This window comes from Oncorhynchus masou, unplaced genomic scaffold, assembly GCF_036934945.1.
Source record: "Oncorhynchus masou masou isolate Uvic2021 unplaced genomic scaffold, UVic_Omas_1.1 unplaced_scaffold_2380, whole genome shotgun sequence".
Classification (NCBI taxonomy): Eukaryota; Metazoa; Chordata; class Actinopteri; order Salmoniformes; family Salmonidae; genus Oncorhynchus; species Oncorhynchus masou.
In genome coordinates, this window is record NW_027008838.1 from 35,915 (window position 1) to 57,850 (window position 21,936).

Here is a 21,936-nt window from a genome sequence, read left to right on the forward strand (position 1 = left end):
TGGTTATTTAAGGTTGGCCCGTTAGTTTAGGTTATTTAAGGTTGGGGTTAGGAAGCGGCGCATTAGGGTCATATTGGACTTAACTCGCTGTTGGGGGCTTATTTAAACTTCCAGAACGCCGGTTAGGTTAGGTTTCTCAGTCACCCCGCTCCTCCGCTCTCTCCACTGGCTGTTAAGCTTCCGCTAAAGGGTTGCCTATGGTTAGGCATTAGGGTCAGCAGTATGGTTAAGGTTAGGGTTATTTAAGGTTGGGGTTAGGCAAACTTAGGGGACAGCAGTATGGTTAAGGTTAGGCATTGGGGTTAGGTTAGGTATTGTAAAGTGGTTAGGCATTGATGTCAGTTAGGGTTATTTAAGGTTGGGGGGTTAATTTAAATGGTTGTAAATGGTTAGGCATTAGGGTTAGCAGTATGGTTAAGGTTAGGGTTATTTAAGGTTGGGGTTAGGTTAGGGTTATTTAAGGTTGGGGTTAGGCATTAGGGTTAACAGTATGGTTAAGGTTAGGGTTATTTAAGGTTGGGGTTAGGTTAGGGTTATTTAAGGTTGGGGTTAGGCATTAGGGTCAGCAGTATGGTTAGGGTTATTTAAGGTTGGGGTTAGGTTAGGGTTATTTAAGGTTGGGGTTATTTAAGGTTGGGGTTAGGTTAGGGTTATTTAAGGTTAGGGTTATTTAAGGTTGGGGTTAGGCATTAGGGTTAGCAGTATGGTTAAGGTTAAATCAGAGTTTATGACTGTGGTACTAGCCTGTGCCTCTTAAGGGGAAAGTCATCTGAAAGTAATCAGATTACATTTAGAAAGTAATCAGATTACATTACTGAGTTTGGGGAATCCAAAGGTTGTTACTGATGTCAATGTTAGACAGGTAACTAGTAACTAACAGATTACATTTAGAAAGTAATCAGATTACATTACTGAGTTTGGGGAATCCAAAGGTTGTTACTGATGTCAATGTTAGACAGGTAACTAGTAACTAACAGATTACATTTAGAAAGTAATCAGATTACATTACTGAGTTTGGGGAATCCAACAGTTATGTTACTGATGACACTTTTAGACAGGTAACTAGTAACTAACAGATTACATTCAGAAAGTAACCTACCCAACCCTGGATCCAGTATAAAGGTCTCTCCATGGGTGGGAGATGGACGTTTAAGTTGATCAACACTCTCTTTATATTACTGACTTGTTGACTGATTGATCCATTCATCCTTCCATCCCTCCTCAGCCTTCCTCTCCTCTGAAGACCCAGTGAGGGTGGAGCTCAGTCAGAGAGCTGTTGAGGGACTGGTTAGGAAGAACACATCTTCAGCCAGAAAGGTGAGAGGTCACACAATTCTCCTGTCTTTTCTGGTGTCCTGTGTGAACTTAAAGTATGCTTCCTCTAATTTTCCTCTCTCGTGCTCTCTCTCTCCGAGGACCTGAGCCCTAGGACCATGCCTCAGGACTACTTGGCCTGATGACTACTGGCTGTCCCCAGTCCACCTGGTCATGCTGCTGCTCCAATTGCAACTGTTCTGGCTGCGGCTATGCAACCCTGAACTGTTCACCAAATGTGCTACCTTGTCCCAGACCTGCTGTTTTCGACCCTCTCTCTACCGCACCTGTTGTTTCGACCTCAGACTGCTCAGCTAACTACAGATCCTGGTTCGATACCTGGCTGTGCCACAGCTGGACACGACCGTGAGACCCATGAGGCGACACACAATTGACCCAGCGTCGTCCGGGTTAGAGGAGGGTTTGGCCGGTTGGGATATCCTTGTCCCATTGTGCTCTAGCACTGGTGGTGCAGAAAGGTTAGGGGAGGGATATCCTTGTCCCATTGTGCTCTAGCGACTCCTGTGCTGTTGTTGAAGAAAGTTTACATTCTGTTAGAACATGTTATTGTTAAATCTGTGGGAGACCACTTGAAGCCCCTGGTAGAGCCGAGGGTGGTGTTTACCACTCCACCACACCTTCAGCAGGCTGGAAAAGTGGGATTGATACTGTTTGATAATTTCAGTTTTAAGTAGTTGAATCCTTTGACGTATTGTTGATTTCAACATTTTTTAATTTTCAACAAAAATGTACTGGATTGGTTGAAAACTGATACTAAAGTTATATACTATTTGACACGTGGAAGATGTACTGAATTGATATGGTTTATTGTACTAAGATGGACCAAGATGTGTTTATTTTGCACATATTTGTTGATTGGTCAGTCATTGGGTTAATTTGTTTGGCAATATGTTCAAATCAAATCAAGCTTTATTTATACAGAAAATTTCAAACATGGATGCAACACAATGCTCTTCACACGTAATAAGAAACTATGAACATAAAAACTTAAATATTTACAACACAACAAACATAAGTGCATAGAAAAATTAAAGAATAACAATAAAAACTGAAAGACTAATGAGTATTCTAAGGAAAAGACATTAACATAGTAAGAACAGGATGTAATGTCCAACCAGAAATATAAGCTAGTTTTACTACAGTCTTTGTAAACAATATAATTGTAGCAATACAATTCAGTTAGTCGCATAAATTGTGATTACTAAATGTTACATTACATTGAAATATTATGAAATATAAAAACCGAATATACACCCCTTTGTTCATATGTATTGGACATAATAGGCTTATTTTCAACGTCTTTTCAACAACATTTTGACAGGTGGGAAAGCCCGATGTCAAAACGATTTTAACGTGTAAAAATCAATAACCAATGTGCAGAAACAGTTTGTGATACATTGAAAACCTAAACATAATGTTTACTATCGAAACAAACATGTTCCACATGTTAATCACATCTCTTGTATTTTATTTTAAACGAGCACCTTATAAACAGCACAAGTACCAACAACGCTGTTGTTTTGACAAGTAGCAAATACATCACTGATATCAATTAGGGGGGAAATCAGGTTGTAAGTGCTGTTGAAACTAACACAATTTAAACAAACACATGAAAATGGGAGATATCTTTTACTTCGCTGGTTAGACGACAACCTGCAGAAAACAGTCAGCTACATTTCGGAGGGATGCATTTAAATCTAGGGGTCCCCAAAACTAAGAGAAACGCATCACCTATTCATCATCACTCATATCGATATCACGTTGAAATCAATTGCGCGAGAGAGATGAGGTTTCACGTTCTGTGAAAACAGCTCAAACACCACACGGAATGTGGGAATAATGTGTACATCACTGTTTAGAGGTTAATTTGTAGAAAACAGCAAGCTACATTTTAAAATGTGTCAGTTTGATTCAAGTAGGTCGCCAACGCGGGAAGTGAAACGCAACACTTTATTTGTGTTTGTGTTAATCATATAAATAGTACTCTTTCAATTCAGAGCCTGTATTTTTCCCAATGAGGCTAATATCCATATCATGCTGAAATCAATAGAACAGGGGGCAAATGTTTAGCGTTCTACATTGTGACATCATTAAAATACTCCTACTATAATGTTAAAACATTCTACATTGTGACATCATTAAAATACTCATACTACAATGTTAAAACATTCTACATTGTGACATCATTAAAATAATCCTACTATAATGTTAAGACATTGTGACATTATTTCAGTGATATCATGAAACAACTCCTTCAACTATGTATTTTCTGATGTTTAATCAGAGATCTTTTATCAGAGTATCTCTTCCCACATTGATCACAGCTATGAGGTTTCTCTCCTGTGTGTGTTCTCTGGTGGGCTATCAGGAGTAAACCTCTTCCAAAATGTGTTTTTAATTTCACCTTTATTTAACTAGGCAAGCCAGTTATGAACAAATTCCTATTTTCAATGATGGCCTAGGAACAGTGGGTTAACTGCCTTGTTCAGGGGCAGAACGACAGATTTGTACCATGTCAGATCGGGGATTCAAACTTGAATTGATTACAGCCACAAGATTTCTATCCTGTGTGTGTTCTCTGGTGTGATATCATGTTCCTTGAGTGAGTAAAACTCCTCCCACATTGATCACAGCTATAAGGCTTTTCTCCTGTGTGTGTTTTCTCGTGTGATTTTAAATTTTGGGAGGAAACAAAACTCTTTCCACAGTCAGAGCAGTGGTAAGGTTTATCTCCTGTGTGTGTTCTCTTGTGTATAGTCAGCTGGCTAAATGAAGTAAAACTCTTCCCACATTGATCACAGCTAAAAGGTTTCTCTCCAGTGTGCGTTCTTAAATGTACCATCAGGTTGCTTGAGTGACTAAATCTCTTCCCACATTGATCACAGCTATAAGGCTTCTCTCCTGTGTGTGTTTTCTGGTGTGATTTTAAGTATTGTGACGAAACAAAACACTTTCCACAGTCAGAGCAGTGGTAAGGTTTCGCTATTGTGTGTGTTCTCTTGTGTGATTTTAAATATTGGGAAGAAACAAAGCTCCTTCCACAGTCAGAGCAGTGGTAAGGTTTCTCTCCTGTGTGTATTCTCTGGTGTATAGTCAGCTGGTTAGATGTAGTAAAACTCTTCTCACACCAATCACAGCTATAAGGTTTCTCTCCTGTGTGTGTTCTCTGGTGTGTAGTCAGAATGCTAGATGTAACAAAACTCTTCCCACATTGATCACAGCTATAAGATTTCTCTCTTGTGTGTGTTTTCTGGTGTGCTTTCAGGCTGCTTGTAACACTAAAACTCTTTCCACATTGATTACAGCTATTAGGTTTCTCTCCTGTGTGGATTCTCTGATGTCTTTTAAGGTCTGTTGAAGAGGTGAAACTCTTCCCACAGTCAGAGCAGCAGTGAGGTTTCTTTCCTGTGGATTTCCGCTGGTGTTTCTTGAATTGTTCTGATCTGGAGAGACTCTTCTCTGCCTCGTCAGCTTCATGATGTTGTTGAGGCTCTCCAGATGATCCACGATAGTCAGGTCTCTCTCCTGTTTGAACAACAGGAGAGAGCGCATTTCACAGGCTCGTTTGAATGTCCTGCTTAATATCATGTTTCAGTAAAATATTCTTTGGCTAGCTTTGCTACCAGCCTGACAATGAGTGTTAGCATTCAAGCTGACAACTGCTGTATCAAAAATAGGTATTTTGCAAATATCACAACCAAATATTATCTTAGCGACTGTTCAAGTGACAATCAAAACAACAATTGTAAGCTTATGAGAACCCAAACAAGTAATAACCTGGTAAATCTAGACTGTTGAATGGTCCCAGTTGGTGAACAGCAAGTTATTTAGGAGCCAGACATTTAATTCACAGACAGTGATGATGTCATCTCACAGTGATTTACAGTTTGTTGCCTAAACAAACAGCAGGAATTTAAATAGCCACAAGCCCGGGACTAACTGAGGTTAACTGCCTCGCGTGATCCAAAGTAAACAGGCTAGTCCAATATGTTTAGGTTGTCACGCTGTGTCACGTGGTCGCTAAGCGTCAGAAAATCCTTTATAAAAGTCAGGGTTTGATTCGAGAACACTGTCCATTTTCCTCAAAAGTACAGTACCAGCCAAAAGTTTGAACGCACCAACTCATTCCAGGGGTTTTCTTTATTTTTACTATTTTCTACATTGTAGAATAAGGCATCAAAACTATGATATAACACATATGGAATCACGTAATGACCAAAAAAAAGTCTTAATTAAACAAAAACATATTTTAGATTCTTTAAAGTAGCCACCCATTGCCTTGATGACAGCTTTGCATTCTCTCACCCAACTTCATGAGGTAGTCACCTGGAATGCTTTTCCAACAGTCTTGAAGAAGTTTCCACATATGCTGAGCACTTGTTGGCTGCTTTTTCTGGTTTGGGTCCAACTCATCCCAAACCATCTCAATTGCGTTGAGTTCGGGTGATTATGGAGGCCAGGTCATCTAACGCAGCAGTCCATCACTCTCCTTCCTGGTCAAATAGCCCTTACACAGCCTGGAGGTGTGTTTTGGGTCATTGTCCTGTTGAAAAACAAATGATAGTCCCACTAAGCGCAAGCCAAATGGGATGGTGCATTGCTGTGGTAGCCATGGTGTGAAGTGTGCCTTGAATTCTAAATAAATCACCAGCAGTGTCAACAGCAAAGCACCCGCACTCCATCACACCTCCGCCTCCATGCTTCACAGTCGGAACCACACATGCGGAGATCATCCATTCACCTAATCTGCATCTCACAAAGACACCACGGTTGGAACCAAAAATCTGAAATTCGAACTCATCAGACCAAAGGACAGATTTCCATCCGTCTAATGTCCATTGCTTGTGTTTCTTGGCCCAAGTAAGACTCTTCTTCTTGTTATTGGTGTCCTTTAGTAGTGGTTTCTTTGCAGAAATTCGATCATTAAGGCCTGATTTCACACAGTCTCCTCTGAACAGTTGATGTTGAGATGTGTATGTTACTTGAACTTATTTGGGCTGCAATCTGAGGTGCAGTTATTTGCCCATTTCTGAGGCTGGTAACTCTAATGAACTTATCCTCTGCAGTAGAGGTAACTCTAATGAACTTATCCTTTGCAGCAGAGGTAACTCTGGATCTTCCTTTCCTGTGGCGGTCCTCATGAGAGCCAGTTTCATCACAGCGCTTGATGGTTTTTGCGATGGCACGTGAAGAAACTTTCAAAGTTTTGAAGTTTGCCGGATTGACTGACATTCATGTCTTAAAGTAATGATGGACTGTTGATTCTCTTTGCTTATTTGAGTTGTTCTTGCCATAATATGGACTTGGTCGTTTACAAAATAGGGCTATACCACCCCTAACTTGTCACAACACAACTGATTTGCTCAAACACATTAAGAAGGGAAGAAATTCCACAAATTAACTTAAGGCACACCTGTTAATTGAAATGCATTCCAGGTACCTCATGAAGCTGGTTGAGAGAATGCCAAGAGTGTGCAACGCTGTCATCAAGGCAAAGGGTGTCTACTTTGAAGAGTTGAAAATATAAATATATTTTGATGTGTTTAACACTTTTTTGGTTACTACATGATTTACATATGTGTTATTTCATAGTATTGATGTCTTTACTATTATTTTACAATGTAGAAAATAGTAAAAATGAAGAAAAAGCCTTGAATGAGTAGGTGCGTCCAAACTTTGACTGGTACTGATTTATAAAGCCAGGCATATTCAACAGTTAGGCAATTGATTATAGTTGGGGTTTGCTCTCTCCTCAATTTTCTTAGACCAATTCATCCCTAAGGTGTTCGATGGTGTTGAGATCAGGGTTCTGTGCAGGCAAGTCAAGTTCATCCACAACAAACCTCGACAAACCAATTCTGTTTGGATTTCACTTTATGCACAGGGGCATTGTCATGCAGCAACAGCAAAGAGCCTTCCACAAACTGTTCCCAAAACTGTTGGAAACAGAATCATCTAGAATGTCAGAATGCTGGATGAGATTTCCCTTCACTGGAACTAAGGGGCCCGAACCATGAAAAACATCCCCAGATCATTATTCCTCTTCCACCAAAATTGACAGTTTAATGAACTATGCAGTCAGGCAGGTAGTGTTCTCCTGCCATCAGCTAAACCCAGTTTAATGAACTATAGTCAGGCATAGTGTTCTCCTATCAGCTAAACCATTCATCCATCGGACTGCCAGATGGTGACGTGGGATTCATCACTCTCCAGAGTCCAATGTGGTGGAGCTGCCCTTATGAATCATGGATGAGAATAGAGCCGACGTGTGCCTGGCATTGCGCATGGTGATCTTAGGCTTGTGTGTGACTGCTGGGCCATGGAAACCCATCTCATGAAGCTCCCGACAAACAGTTATTGTGCTGATGTTGCTTCCACAGGCAGTTTGGAACGCTCGGCGGTCCCGTTCTGTGACCTTGTGTGGCCTACCACTTAGCGGCCGAGCCGTTGTTGCTCCTAGAGGTTTCCACTTCACAATAACAGCACTTACAGTTGACCCGAGACAGCTCTAACAGGGCAGAAATTTGACGAACTGACTTGTTGGAAAGGTTGCATCCCATGATGGAAATTGCACGGCTGTGTTCTCGATTTTATTCACCAGTCAGCAACGGATGTGGCTGAAATAGCTGAACCCACAAATTAGAATAGCTGTTTCCACAAAATGTTGTATATATAGCGTATTTGCGACTGCTCTACAAAAATAAATCACGGTCAACAAAACAACCCATCAACAGAACAATCGACCAGTAGACAACAGCTCTCACAATTTGACCCCACAGGAAATCTACACTGGTAATTCTAGAATATACTATATATCCTAGAAACCTGGTTAAACTATCATTATGACATCATGGATGAATTCTAGAATATACTATATATCCTAGAAACCTGGTTAAACTATCATTATGACATCATGGATGAATTCTAGAATATACTATATAGTGTAGAAACCTGGTTAAACTATCATTATGACATCATGGATGAATTCTAGAATATACTATATATCCTAGAAACCTGTTTAAACCATCATTATAACATCATGGATGAATTCTAGAATATACTATATATCCTAGACAATTTGACCCCCACAGGAAATCTACACTGGTAGTTATGGAAAGACCCATATACTGTAAAGCCATTAATTACTGAAGAATATAACTTGTAAATGCCTCAAATCAGGTTTCGGCGCCGACAGAGATGGCCGCCTCGCTTCGCGTTCCTAGGAAACTATGCAGTTTTTTGTTTTTTTACGTGTTATTTCTTACATTGGTACCCCAGGTCATCTTAGGTTTCATTACATACAGCCGAGAAGAACTACTGAATATAAGAGCAGCGTCAACTCACCATCAGTACGACCAACAATATGACTTTCACAAAGTGGATCCTGTGTTCTGCCTTTCACCCAGGACAACGGAATGGATCCCAGCCGGCGACCCAAAAAAACGACTTCGTAAAAGGGGGAAACAAAGCGGTCTTCTGGTCAGACTCCGGAGACGGACACATCGTGCACCACTCCCTAGCATTCTTCTCACCAATGTCCAGTCTCTTGACAACAAGGTTGATGAAATCCGAGCAAGGGTAGCATTCCAGAGGGACATCAGAGACTGTAACGTTCTTTGCTTCACGGAAATATGGCTCACTGGAGAGACACTATCGGAGTCGGTGCAGCCAGCTGGTTTCTCCACGCATCGCGCCGACAGAAACAAACATCTTTCTGGTAAGAAGAGTGGCTGGGGCGTATGCTTCATGGTTAACGAGACGTGGTGTGGCCACAACAACATACAGGAACTCAAGTCCTTCTGTTCACTGATTTCGAATTCCCCATAATCAAATGTCGACCACATTATCTACCAAGGGAATTCTCTTCAATTATAATCACAGCCGTATATATTCCCCCCCAAGAAGACACATCGATGGCTCTGAACGAACTTTATTTGACTCTTTGCAAACTGGAATCCATATATCCTGAGGCTGCATTCATTGTAGCTGGGTATTTTAACAAAGCTAATCTGAAAACAAGACTCCCTAAATTGTATCAGCATATCGATTGCGCAACCAGGGCTGGAAAAACCTTTATTGCTATTCTAACTTCCGCGACGCATATAAGGCCCTGCCCCGCTCTCCTTTCGGAAAAGCTGACCACGACTCCATTTTGTTGATCCCTGCCTACAGACAGAAACTAAAACAAGAAGCTCCCGCGCTGAGGTCTGTTCAACGCTGGTCCGACCAATCTGATTCCACACTCCAAGACTGCTTCCATCACGTGGACTGGGATATGTTTCGTATTGCATCAAACAACAACATTGACGAATACGCTGATTCGGTGAGCGAGTTCATTAGAACGTGCGTTGAAGATGTCGTTCCCATAGCAACGATTAAAACAGACCGGAAACATGACCGAATACAAACAGTGTAGCTATTCCCTCCACAAGGCAATCAAACAAGCTAACCGTCAGTATAGAGACAAAGTAGAATCTCAATTCAACGGCTCAGACACAAGAGGTATGTGGCAGGGTCTACAGTCAATCACGGATTACAAAAAGAAAACCAGCCCCGTCACGGACCAGGATGTCTTGCTCCCAGGCAGACTAAATAACTTTTTTGTCCGCTTTGAGGACAATACAGTGCCACTGACACAGCCCGCAACCAAAACATGTGGTCTCTCCTTCACTGCAGCCGAGGTGAGTAAAACATTGAAACGTGTCAACCCTCGCAAGGCTGCAGGCCCAGACGGCATCCCCAGCCGCGCCCTCAGAGCATGTGCAGACCAGCTGGCTGGTGTGTTTACAGACATATTCAATCAATCCCTATCCCAGTCTGTTGTTCCCACATGCTTCAAGAGGGCCAACATTTTTCCTGTTCCCAAGAAAGCTAAGGTAACTGAGCTAAACGACTACCGCCCCGTAGCACTCATTTCCGTCATCATGAAGTGCTTTGAGAGACTAGTCAAGGACCATATCACCTCCACCCTACCTGACACCCTAGACCCACTCTAATTTGCTTATCACCCAAATAGGTCCACAGACGATGCAATCTCAACCACACTACACACTGCCCTAACCCATCTGGACAAGAGGAATACCTATGTGAGAATGCTGTTCATCGACTACAGCTCGGCATTTAACACCATAGTGCCCTATGTTCCTCGGTGTACACATCACAGACAAACTGAATTGGTCCACCCACACAGACAGCATCGTGAAGGAGGCCCAGCAGCGCCTCTTCAACCTCAGGAGGCTGAAGAAATTCGGCTTGTCACCAAAAGCACTCACAAACTTCTACAGATGCACAATCGAGAGCATCCTGTCGGGTTGTATCACCGCCTGGTACGGCAACTGCTCCACCCACAACCGTAAGGCTCTCCAGAGGGTAGTGAGGTCTGCACAACGCATCACCGGGGGCAAACTACCTGCCCTCCAGGACTCCTACACCACCCGATGTCACAGGAAGGCCATAAAAATCATCAAGGACAACAACCACCCGAGCCACTGCCTGTTCACCCCGCTATCATCCAGAAGGCGAGATCAGTACAGGTGCATCAAAGCTGGGACCGAGAGACTGAAAAACAGCTTCTATCTCAAGGCCATCAGACTGTTAAACAGCCACCACTAACATTGAGTGGCTGCTGCCAACACACTGATTCAACTCCAGCCACTTTAATAATGGGAATTGATGGGAAATGATGTAAAATATATCACTCGCCACTTTAAACAATGCTACCTAATATAATGTTTACATACCCTACATTATTCATCTCATATGTATACGTATATACTGTACTCTATATCATCTATTGCATCTTTATGTAATACATGTATCACTAGCCACTTTAACTATACCACTTTGTTTCCATACTCATCTCATATGTATATACTGTACTCGATACCATCTACTGTATCTTGCCTATGCCGCTCTGTACCATCACTCATTCATATATCCTTATGTACATATTCTTTATCCCCTTACACTGTGTATAAGACAGTAGTTTAGGAATTGTTAGTTAGATTACGTGTTGGTTATTACTGCATTGTCAGAACGAGAAGCACAAGCATTTCGCTACACTCGCATTAACATCTGCTAACCATGTGTATGTGACAAATAAAATTTGATTTGAAACCAAAACATAAGCTTGTATAACGCCACTGTTTGTAATAAAGCACTATATATCCTATAAACCTGGTTAAAACTATCATTATGACCTTATGGATGAATTCTAGAATATACTATATAGCCTAGAAACCTGGTTAAACTATCATTATGACCTTATGGATGGCCAGTCGTTGTACTCATAGTGTATTGAATTCTGGGGGTAGCCCTGAGCAGGACTCAAACCTGGGTCCAGCGACTGTCAAATCAACACCTTATAACTGTTACGCCAAGATGTCTGAACTTCTTCACGAGGTCGCTAGGTGTTGGGTTAAGGTTGCTTCAATATCGTTCTCTATGAATATGAGAGTGGTTACACTCCTCCTTCTCCCATCCCTCAGCTGTTTACTCTATCAAGTCTCTGGGCAGCCATTTTGTTGCTGCTTAAAACCTAGCTAGCTCCCTTTAAAAAAGCCACATCCATCAATCTGCAGTTCAACCAATAGAAAAGCTGTAATTCCACCACTGTTTTGGTAATAAGATGATTATGATGGGGATGGAGAAATGTAACTACTCTCAAATTCATAGACAGACCTATGGATGCAAGGACTGACCATCCATGATATCAACATTATAGTTTTAACCATGTTGAGGCGATACAGTGTTAGTTTACATGGTTTATAAACATTGGAGTAAAAAAAAGCTTATTTGGGTTCTGATGGGGTACGACAGTTGAACTCAGCTCATGAGGCATGTGTTATATTCTTTAAGAATCAATGGCTATAAATAAAGAATTTAAAAGTCCAAATATGGATGTAGAAACTACAGATTTCCCCTTTAACACCAAACATCAGTTCAACAACTGCAGAGTTTGTGCCTCTGTTTTTAAGACAGTACTTACTAGTGTTAATCAGGGAATGGTTTCTCAAAACCATCTTATGGCCAAGTTCACCGTTAGAACCATTGGACGCCTTAAGACGCGTTTGGGAAACCGGGCCCAGATATCCAGTTTCCTCCTCTTCATCCTCCTCCTTTTTCGACGTGACAGTCATCTCCCCATCCTCCTCTCTCTTCCTCCTCTTTTTTAATTGTAACATCTTCCTCCTCTTTCACTCTGAACGCGTCTTCCTCTTGTTTCACTGAAACGTCTTTCTCTTCTTCTTTCACGGTAACAGCCTCAACCTCTACTTGTTTTTGTATCGTAACAGCCTCCTCTTCCTCCTCCTCTTTGACGAGACCCCCTTTCTCCGTCCAGCAGACCTCCTCTTCTTTATCAGGAGGTGAGTTGCTTAGTGAACTCATGGTCGGAGATGTTAGCTAGCTAGGCTAATGTTAACTTAATAAAACTTAACTAGATGACCAATAACAACACCGTAAATATGAAATTAAATCGGATAACTAACAAGATGACAGAAGTGGTTTTAAAACACAGTGGCAAATATACATGAAAGCGTCTAAAGAGCTTTATTGGTTCGTCTATTTTGTCGAGCAAGCTACCGAGGTGTCTGACTAACTGTTGTTGCTGTTGAAAGAAACGTTCCGTCCACTAGATTATACGTCACACCAGCAGCATCACCTTAAAGTCTCAGACCGCCATCTGCTGACTGGAGTGGGTAACGCAGTTGAGAGAAAATGTATATTTTATTTTCAGACAAAATGTTAAAGCGTAGGAAGCACGAGTTTTTCACCAATGTAACAACAAAGTGTGGTTAAAGACTTAGTCATGATCTGGTTACCTATAAGAACAAACAGGGTATCTTCTAAACTTCCCACAATTCACTATTTCTCAACGTCATATGGATCAAGTCTGTGCTACTGAGTTCATATTGTAAGTATATGTATGTCCCTTAAGGTCCTTGTGTAATTGTAATGTGATATTGTACCCCCCTAGCCCCGCCCCTAGCTCGATTGTCCATTGTTTATAATCTATACATGCTTGTGTTCTCTCATGTACTTGATGTATTGATTCGTTGTTAATAATACAAATAAAAAATAAAAGTAAAAAACTATAAATAAAACATTAAACTATAAAAAAGAGTTGATATCCTAGTAAACTGTCCCATTACATTAGGAAACCTGTTGTAATACTTATGAGTAAGGTGGGCTGAATCTTCTGGACTTTACTACCTTAATAAATAATACTTTTAAGATTATTATTTACCTTTATTTTACTAGGCAAGTCAGTTAAGAACAAATTCTTATTTTCAATGACAGCCTAGGAACAGTGCCTGTTCAGGGTCAGAATGACAGATTTGTACCTTGTCAGCTCAGGGATTTGAACTTGCAACCTTGCAAGTCCAACACTCTAACCACTAGGCTACCCTGCCTAGATCAATTAGATAAAACAATTCCTAAGAAGACACACTTCTATGTGAAATTTTATTCCTCATCATGTCTTCTCTACTTTTGGTGGCCTTAACTTCATGTTGGTTTGTAATTATAATATTGACAAAGTTCCAGTGAAACTTTCTGCTTTTCATCAGCAGGTTTTCTTGTCATGGTCCTTAATTTATAAGCATATTTTTTTTCTCACAGATATTATATATGGAATAATCGGGATATATTGCATGAAAACACTATTTTTAGAATATTGGTTCCAAAATAACATCCTATTGGCCAACTGGTAAATGCAGAGGGTCTTTTACTCAGTTATAAGGAATTCGTATCACTTTACAAGGTCCCTGTAACACCTAAAGATGTTGCAATTGTTTTAGATGCCCTCGGGTGTTGCTCTGTTATTCAGGAACGTGTCAACACCCTCAGAGCCGACCTTCTGTTGACCCTGTTGACTCATCAGTAGGAAAGATTTGTTTCTCTTTTGGTCCATTCAACAACAGAGCGATACAAACCTTGTTTCAGCAGGATGTTGTATCCACACCTTATGTCATTCCTTATTGGAACAAATTTATTGATAATATCTGTTGGAAGAAAGTCTGTATTTTGCCACACACACATACCTACTTATTAACAAAATTCAATAAGTTTCTTTTTAAATAATTCATAAATCTTATCCTGCCATCCACAATATGAAGAAGTTTAAAAATAAACATCAACTCAAATTGTACCTTTTGTAATGACCACCCAGAAACAGTGTTGCATCTTTTGTGGCAATGTATTCATGTAAGGAATCTGTGGTAAGACACCAGTAGATTTAGAATTGAACACATTTATGAAGATGTTACACTTTTATGGAGAGACGTACTGCTTGGATTCTTTATTTATGATAGAAATAAGCTGAAACAATTTTATGTAATTCATTTAATTATTCTTGTGGACAAATTTCATATTCCCAAATGTAAATTTACAAACAAAACACCACATTTTCTTACCTTACAAAAATAAATTGAACTGTATTTTCAGACAAAAAAAGCTATTAGAATTATAAATGTATGTATGTCCCTTAAGGTCTTTGTGTAATGTGATATTATACCTCCCTGGCCCTGCCGCTAGCCCCGATCCTAGCCCCTAGCTCCGCCCCCCGCCCAATTGTCCTTTGTATATTATTTATAGATACTTGTGTTCCCACATGTACTTCCTGTATTGATTTGTTATTTTTCTAACCTGTTTTTTTCAGGTTAGAAAAAGGCCACTCTTAAAAATAATACAATTCAACAATTAAATATCAATGGTCTCATCACAGACGATCCCAAATTAGTCTCTAACTTTAGTTCCAACTTCTACAGGAATTTATATAGTTCTAAGTACTGTGAGATTTTCTCAACCATTATTTTTTTTGTCTCTCTGGGGGATGTGAAATCCATTGTGGAGGCTGACAAGGAACAGAATGATGACCTTATTATAGTTGAAGAGGTCATTTATGCCATTGAACACCTTAGAAATAATGCTCCTGGGACTGATGGTATATCTGCTGAGTTTTTCTCAACTGTTAGCCAAATTAGCCCCTGCGGCCCGCTAAAGTTAGCTGTCTAGAGCGTGTCGGCTGCTAGCTGATTAGATCCATCGGACAATTTCTTGGGCCACTATACCTATTTTGCCAATTGGACTGGTGCCCTTTACCACACAGAGCCCCACTAATCCATCACGACTGGTCTACCAAAGGAAATGCACGAGGGGCTATAAACAGACTTCCTACGTCTTCTGCTAGCTTGTTAGCCTCAGCCCGATAGCCTTCTGCTAGCTTGCTACCCCGGCCCAGCTAACTGTCTGAATCGCCGTGTCCCCAGTCAGCCCAACCACTCACTGGACCCATATGTTCACTTGGCTACGCATGCCTCTCTCTAATATCAATATGCCTCGTCCATTACTGTCCTGGTAACTGATCACTGTTATTTCACTGTAGAGCCTCTAGCCCTGCTCAAAATGCCTTATTAACCAACCATGCTGTTCCACCTCCTACATATGCAATGATATCACCTGGTTTAAACGTCTCCAGAGACTGTATCTCTCTCATCATTACTCAATGCCTAGGTTTACCTCCAATGTACTCACATCCTACCTTACTTTTGTCTGTACACTATGCCTTGAATCTATGCTATCGTGCCCAGAAACCTGCTCCTTTTACTCTCTCTTCCATGCGCGCTAGACGACCAGTTCTTATAGCCTTTAGCCTTATCCTACTCCTCTTCTGTTCCTCTGGTGATGTAGAGGTGAATCCAGGTCCTGCAGTGCCTAGCTCCACTCCCACTCCCCAGGTGCTCTCATTTGTTAACTTCTGTAACCGTAAATGCCTTGGTTTCATGCATGTTAACATTAGAAGCCTCCTCTCTAAGTTTGTTTTACTCACTGCTTCAGCACACTGATGTCTTAGCCCGGATGTCTTAGCCGTGTCTGAATCCTGGCTTAGGAAAACCACCAAAAACCCTGAAATCTCCATCGCTAACTATAACATTTTCCGCCAAGATAGACCTGCCAAAGGGGGCGGTGTTGCAATCTACTGCAAAGATAGCCTGCAGTTTTCTTTTTTTTTAAATGTCTTTTTACCTTTTTTAACAAGGAAGGGCTCATTGAGATTAAAATCTCTTTTTCAAGAGCGGCCTGGCCAAGACAGGCAGCACCAAGTCATTACAAAAAAATTACAGACAGACAACATGAAAAACTACAAGTAATCTAGTAAAAACCATTGAATTCACAAAAATATAAAACAGCAAATTAAAAACATTGACAGGTCAGGGAATCAGCCTCAAAATCCTTCATCAGTGATTTAAAAACACCAATCGGGACAAGTTCTTCCAGTTTAAAATAATTTTGTAAGGTGTTCCAAGACGATGGCGCAGAGTACATAAAAGCCCTGCGAGCAGTCGGTACCCAAATAATTCAAGCTTCTACTTCTAAAAATTCACCTTACCAGAAACAAGTCTCTGACTGTTGCCGTTTGCTATAGACCACCCTCTGCCCCCAGCTGTGCCCTCGACACCATATGTGAATTGATTGCCCCTCATCTTTCTTCTGAGCTCGTGCTGCGAGGTGACCAAAACTGGGACATGCTTAGCACCCCGGCCATCCTACAATCTAAGCTTGATGCCCTCAAACTCACACAAATTATCAATGAATCTACCAGGCACAACCCCAAATCTGTAAACACGGGCACCCTCATAGATATCATCCTAACTAACTCGCCCTCCAAATACACCTCTGCTGTTTTCAATTAAGATCTCAGCGACCACTGCCTCATTGCCTGCATCCGTAATGGGTCTGTGAATAAACAACCTCCACTCATCACTGTCAAATGCTCCCTGAAACACTTCTGCGAGCAGGCATTTCTAATCGACCTGGCCTGGGTATCCTGGAATGACATTGAACTCATCCCTTCAGTAGATGACACCTGGTTATTCTTTAAAAGTGCCTTCCTCACCATCTTAAATAAGCATGTCCCCTTCTAAAAATGTAGAACTAGGAATAGATGTAGTCCTTGGTTCACTCCAGACCTGTCTGCCCTTGACCAGCACAAAAACATCCTGCGGTGTTCTGCATTAGCATCGAATAGCCCCGTGATATGCAACTTTTCAGGGAAGTTAGGAACCAATATACACAGGTAGCTAAGGCTAGCTTTTTCAAACCGAAATTTGCATCCTGTAGTACAAACTCAAAAAGTTCTGGGACACTGTAAAGTCAATGGAGAATAAGAACACCTCCCAGCTGACCACTGCATTTCTCTACGGCTGGCCATGCTTTCCACCTGGCTACCCCTACCCTGGTCAACTGCCATGCACCCTCCAAAGCACCCAACATTTCTCCTTCATCCAAATCCAGACAGCTGATGTTCTGAAAGAGCTGCAAAATCTGGACCCCTACAAATCAGCCGGGCTAGACAATATGGACCCTCTCTTTCTAAAATTACCTGCCGAAATTGTTGCAATCCCTATTACTAGCCTGTTCAACCTCTCTTTCGTATCGTCTGAGATTCCCAAAGATTGGAATGCGGCCACGGTCATCCCCCTCTTCAAAGGGGGTGACACTCTAGACCCAAACTGCTCCAGACCTATATCTATCCTACCCTGTCTTTCTAAGGTCTTCGAAAGCCAAGTTAACAAACAGATTACCGACCATTTCGAATCCCACCGTACCTTCTCCGCTATGCAATCTTTTTTCAGAGCTGGTCAAGGGTGCACCTCAGCCAGGCTCAAGGTCCTGAACGACATCATAACCGCCATCGATAAGAGACATTACTGTGCAGCCGTATTCATCGACCTGGCCAAGGCTTTCGACTCTGTCAATCACCACATTCTTATTGGCAGGCTCGACAGCCTTGGTCTCTCAAATTATTGCCTCGCCTGGTTTATCAACTACTTCTCTAACAGAGTTCAGTGAGTGTCAAATTGGAGGGCCTGTTGTCAGGACCTCTGGCAGTCTCTCTGGGAGTGCCACAGGGTTCAATTCTCGGGCCGACTCTCTTCTCTGTATACATCAATGACGTCGCTCTTGCTGCTGGTGATTCTCCAACTCTACGCAGACAACACCATTAAGTATACTTCTGGCCCCTCTTTGGACACTGTGTTATCCTCCAGACGAGCTTCAATGCCATACAACTCTCCTTCCGTGGCCTCCAACTGCTCTTAAATGCAAGTAAAACTAAATGCATGCTATTCAATCGATCACTGCCCACCCGTCCATTATCACTACTCTTGACGGCTCTGACTTAGAATATGTGGACAACTACAAATACCTAGGTGTCTGGTTAGACTGTAAACACTCCTCCAGACTCACATTAAGCATCTCCAATCCAAAATTAAATCTAGAATCGGTTTCCTATATCGCAACAAAGCATGCTTCACTCATGCTGCCAAACATACCCTCGTAAAACTGACCATCCTACCGATCCTTGACTTTGGCGATGTCATCTATAAAATAGCCTCCAACACTCTATTCAACAAATTGGATGCAGTCTATCACAGTGCCATCCGTTTTGTCACCAAAGCCCCATACACTACCCACCACTGCGACCTGTACGCTCTTGTTGGTTGGCCCTCGCTTCATACTCATCACCAAACCCACTGGCTACAGGTTATCTACAAGTCTCTGCTAGGTAAAGCCCCGCCTTATCTCAGGTCACTGGTCACCATAGCAGCTCCCACTCGTAGCACGCGCTCCAGCAGGTATATCTGACTGGTCACCCCCAAAGCCTTTCCTTCCAGTTCTCTGCTGCCAATGACTGGAATGAACTGCAAAAATCACTGAAGCTGGAGACTCATATCTCCCTCACTAGCTTTAAGCACCAGCTGTCAGAGCAGTTTACAGATCACTGCACCTGTACTTGTAGCCCATCTATCTACCTACCTCATCCCCATACTGGTATTTATTTATTTTGCTCCTTTGCACCCCAGTATCTCTACCTGCATGTTCATCTTCTGCACATCTACCATTCCAGTGTTTAATTGCTATATTGTAATTACTTCACCACCATGGCCTATTTATTCCCTTATCTTACCTCATCTGCACTATTTATTGCCTTAACTCCCTTATTTGACCTCATTTGCACTAACTGTATATAGACTTTTTGTTTTCTTTTTTCTACTGTATTATTGACTGTATGTTTTGTTATTCCATGTGTAACTCTGTGTTGTTATATGTGTCAAATTGCTATGCTTCATCTTGGCCAGGTCACAGTTGCAAATGAGAACTCGTTCTCAACTAGCCTACCTGGTTAAATAAAGGTTAAATAAAATAAATGTAAAAAATCTATCCTGTTGTTGGGTGACCGGTCTAAATCTCTCCAGGTGCTTCTGGATTTTGGGGCCGACGAGAGCTTAATGGACACTACCCTGGTGTCGGAGATGCGTATCTCCACACAACTCCTCTCCGTTCCCATGGAAATGCTATCCTGTTGTTGGGTGACCGGTCTAAATCTCTCCAGGTGTACCTGGATAATATGTATTGGAGATGATGAACTGAATGGTGAGTCATGGAATAATTAAACATTTATCTGTTGTCAGGCTGAATGTTTGAAATACGAGGTGATGAGTCATGCTTCTTCAGGGAATAAAGACAATTAGCACTTGAGTGTTGTCAAGAAATACTGTGTGTAAATATTGGAGTGATGCATTATTGTTTAAAAAAATGGTTCATAAGTTGGTCCAAGTTTTTTTTAAATATACTGCATCCATATGTATAGGCGTGCAAGTACTCGTACTTGTCAAAACAATTTAAACAAAGGAACGCAACACTTATTTGTCATCACTCATCGATTTCACGTTGAAATCAATTGCGCAAGAGGGAGAGATGAGGTTGCAGAAATGTGGGAATAATGTGTACATCGCTATTTAGAGGACAACTTGTAGAAAACAGCGAGCTACATTTTAAAGTGTTGCAGTTTGATTCAAGTAGGTCACCAACGCGGGAAGTGAAACGCATCACTTTATTTGTGTTTATGTTGATCACATAAATAGTACTCTTTCAATTCAGAGCCTGTACTTTTCTCCATGAGGCTAATATTCATATCATGCTGAAATCAATAGATCAGGGGACAAACCTTTAGGGTTCTCCATTGTGACATCATTAAAATACTCCTACTACAATGTTAAAGCATTCTACATTATGACATCATTAAAATACTCCTACTACAATGTTAAAATATTCTACATTATGACATCATTAAAATACTTCTACTGCAATGTTAAAGCATTCTAAATAGTGACATCATTAGAACACTCCTACAATGTTAAAGCATTCTACATTGTGACATCATTAGAACACTCCTACTACAATGTTAAAACATTCTACATTGAGACATTATTTCATTGATATCATGAAACAACCCCTTCATGTATGTACTTTCTGATGTTTTATCAGAGATCTTTTACCAGCGTAATTCTTGCCACATTGATCACAGCTATAAGGTTTCTCTCCTGTGTGAGTTCTCTGGTGGGCTATCAGGATGTTTGGCTGAGTAAACCTCTTCCCACATTGATTACAGCCACAAGGTTTCGCTCCTGTGTGTGTTCTCTGGTGTGATATCATGTTGCTTGAGTGAGTAAAACTCCTCCCACATTGATCACAGCTATAAGGCTTCTCTCCTTTGTGTGTTTTCTGGTGTGATTTTAAATATTGGGACGAAACAAAACTCTTTCCACAGTCAGAGCAGTGGTAAGGTTTCTCTCCTGTGTGTGTTCTCTTGTGTATAGTCAGCTGACTAGATGAAGTAAAACTCTTCCCACATTGATCACAGCTAAAAGGTTTCTCTCCAGTGTGCGTTCTCAAATGTACCATCAGGTTGCTTGAGTGACTAAAACTCTTCCCACATTGATCACAGCTATAAGGCTTCTCTCCTGTGTGTGTTTTCTGGTGTGATTTTAAATATTGTGACGAAACAAAACACTTTCCACAGTCAGAGCAGTGGTAAGGTTTCGCTATTGTGTGTGTTCTCTTGTGTGATTTTAAATATTGGGAAGAAACAAAACTTGTTCCACAGTCAGAGCAGTGGTAAGGTTTCTCACCTGTGTGTATTCTCTGGTGTATAGTCAGCTGGCTAGATGTAGTAAAACTCTTCCCACACCAATCACAGCTATAAGGTTTCTCTCCTGTATGTATTCTCTGATGTCTTTTAAGGTCTGTTGAAGAGGTGAATCTCTTCCCACAGTCAGAGCAGTGGTGAGATTTCTTCCTTGTGGGTTTCCGCTGGTGTTTATTGAGGTGTTCTGATGTGGAGAGACTCTTCTCTGCCTCGTCAGCATCATGAGGTTGTTGAGGCTTCCCAGAGGATCCACGATAGTCAGGTCTCTCTCCTGTGTGAACAACAAAGTCAGACAGATGGTTAAAGGCCCACAACAGCAGAAATCCACTGTTTATTTGAGCTAAAAGGTGATGCCCATGATTTTTACGTCTGTAATGAATGTTTAAAACATTTCACAAACTGACTATTTTCTTAACAGTCAAGTGAGCAACAAGTCATATTTAGTCTTATTTTTTTACAGTCGTAAAGTGGATGATTGTAGAAATAAGTTATTACAGTTGTTGAAACCCTGAGCAGACGACTCTTGGTCACCAATATGCAGTATATCAGTTATCTATTTGCAGTATATCAGTTATCTAGTTGCAGTATATATGTTACATAGTTGTAGT

General features: G+C 41.2%; 2 protein-coding genes across 2 annotated transcripts in view; both read right to left on the reverse strand.

Moving 5' to 3' along the window:
* Nucleotides 1-2,222: 2,222 nt before the first annotated feature.
* Nucleotides 2,223-12,473, reverse strand: LOC135533428 (gastrula zinc finger protein XlCGF17.1-like). Its single transcript, XM_064960757.1, has 2 exons — nucleotides 12,323-12,473; nucleotides 2,223-4,860 (listed from the first exon to the last, which is right to left on the reverse strand). Exons 1-2 carry the CDS (start codon nucleotides 12,471-12,473, stop codon nucleotides 3,896-3,898), a joined length of 1,116 nt encoding a protein of 371 aa, XP_064816829.1. The 3' UTR covers nucleotides 2,223-3,895.
* Nucleotides 12,474-20,234: 7,761 nt separating this feature from the next.
* The window catches only part of LOC135533425 (gastrula zinc finger protein XlCGF17.1-like), a 4,073-nt gene continuing 2,371 nt past the window's right edge, over nucleotides 20,235-21,936 (reverse strand). Inside the window, exon 2 of the mRNA XM_064960753.1 lies at nucleotides 20,235-21,599. Within this exon, the coding sequence (XP_064816825.1) occupies nucleotides 20,638-21,599 (962 nt within the window). The 3' untranslated portion in view covers nucleotides 20,235-20,637. The remainder of the gene's footprint in view (nucleotides 21,600-21,936) is intronic.

What these genes read in the sequence shown, in the direction of transcription:
- LOC135533428 (XM_064960757.1), bottom strand. Translation starts at nt 12,473, where the DNA reads ATGACTGTCACGTCGAAAAAGGAGGAGGATGAAGAGGAGGAAACTGGA. An exon ending in CCATTCCCTGATTAACACTA is followed by an intron (nt 4,861 to 12,322) that starts GTAAGTACTGTC and finishes TTGTTCAAACAG; the next exon opens with GAGAGAGACCTGACTATCGT.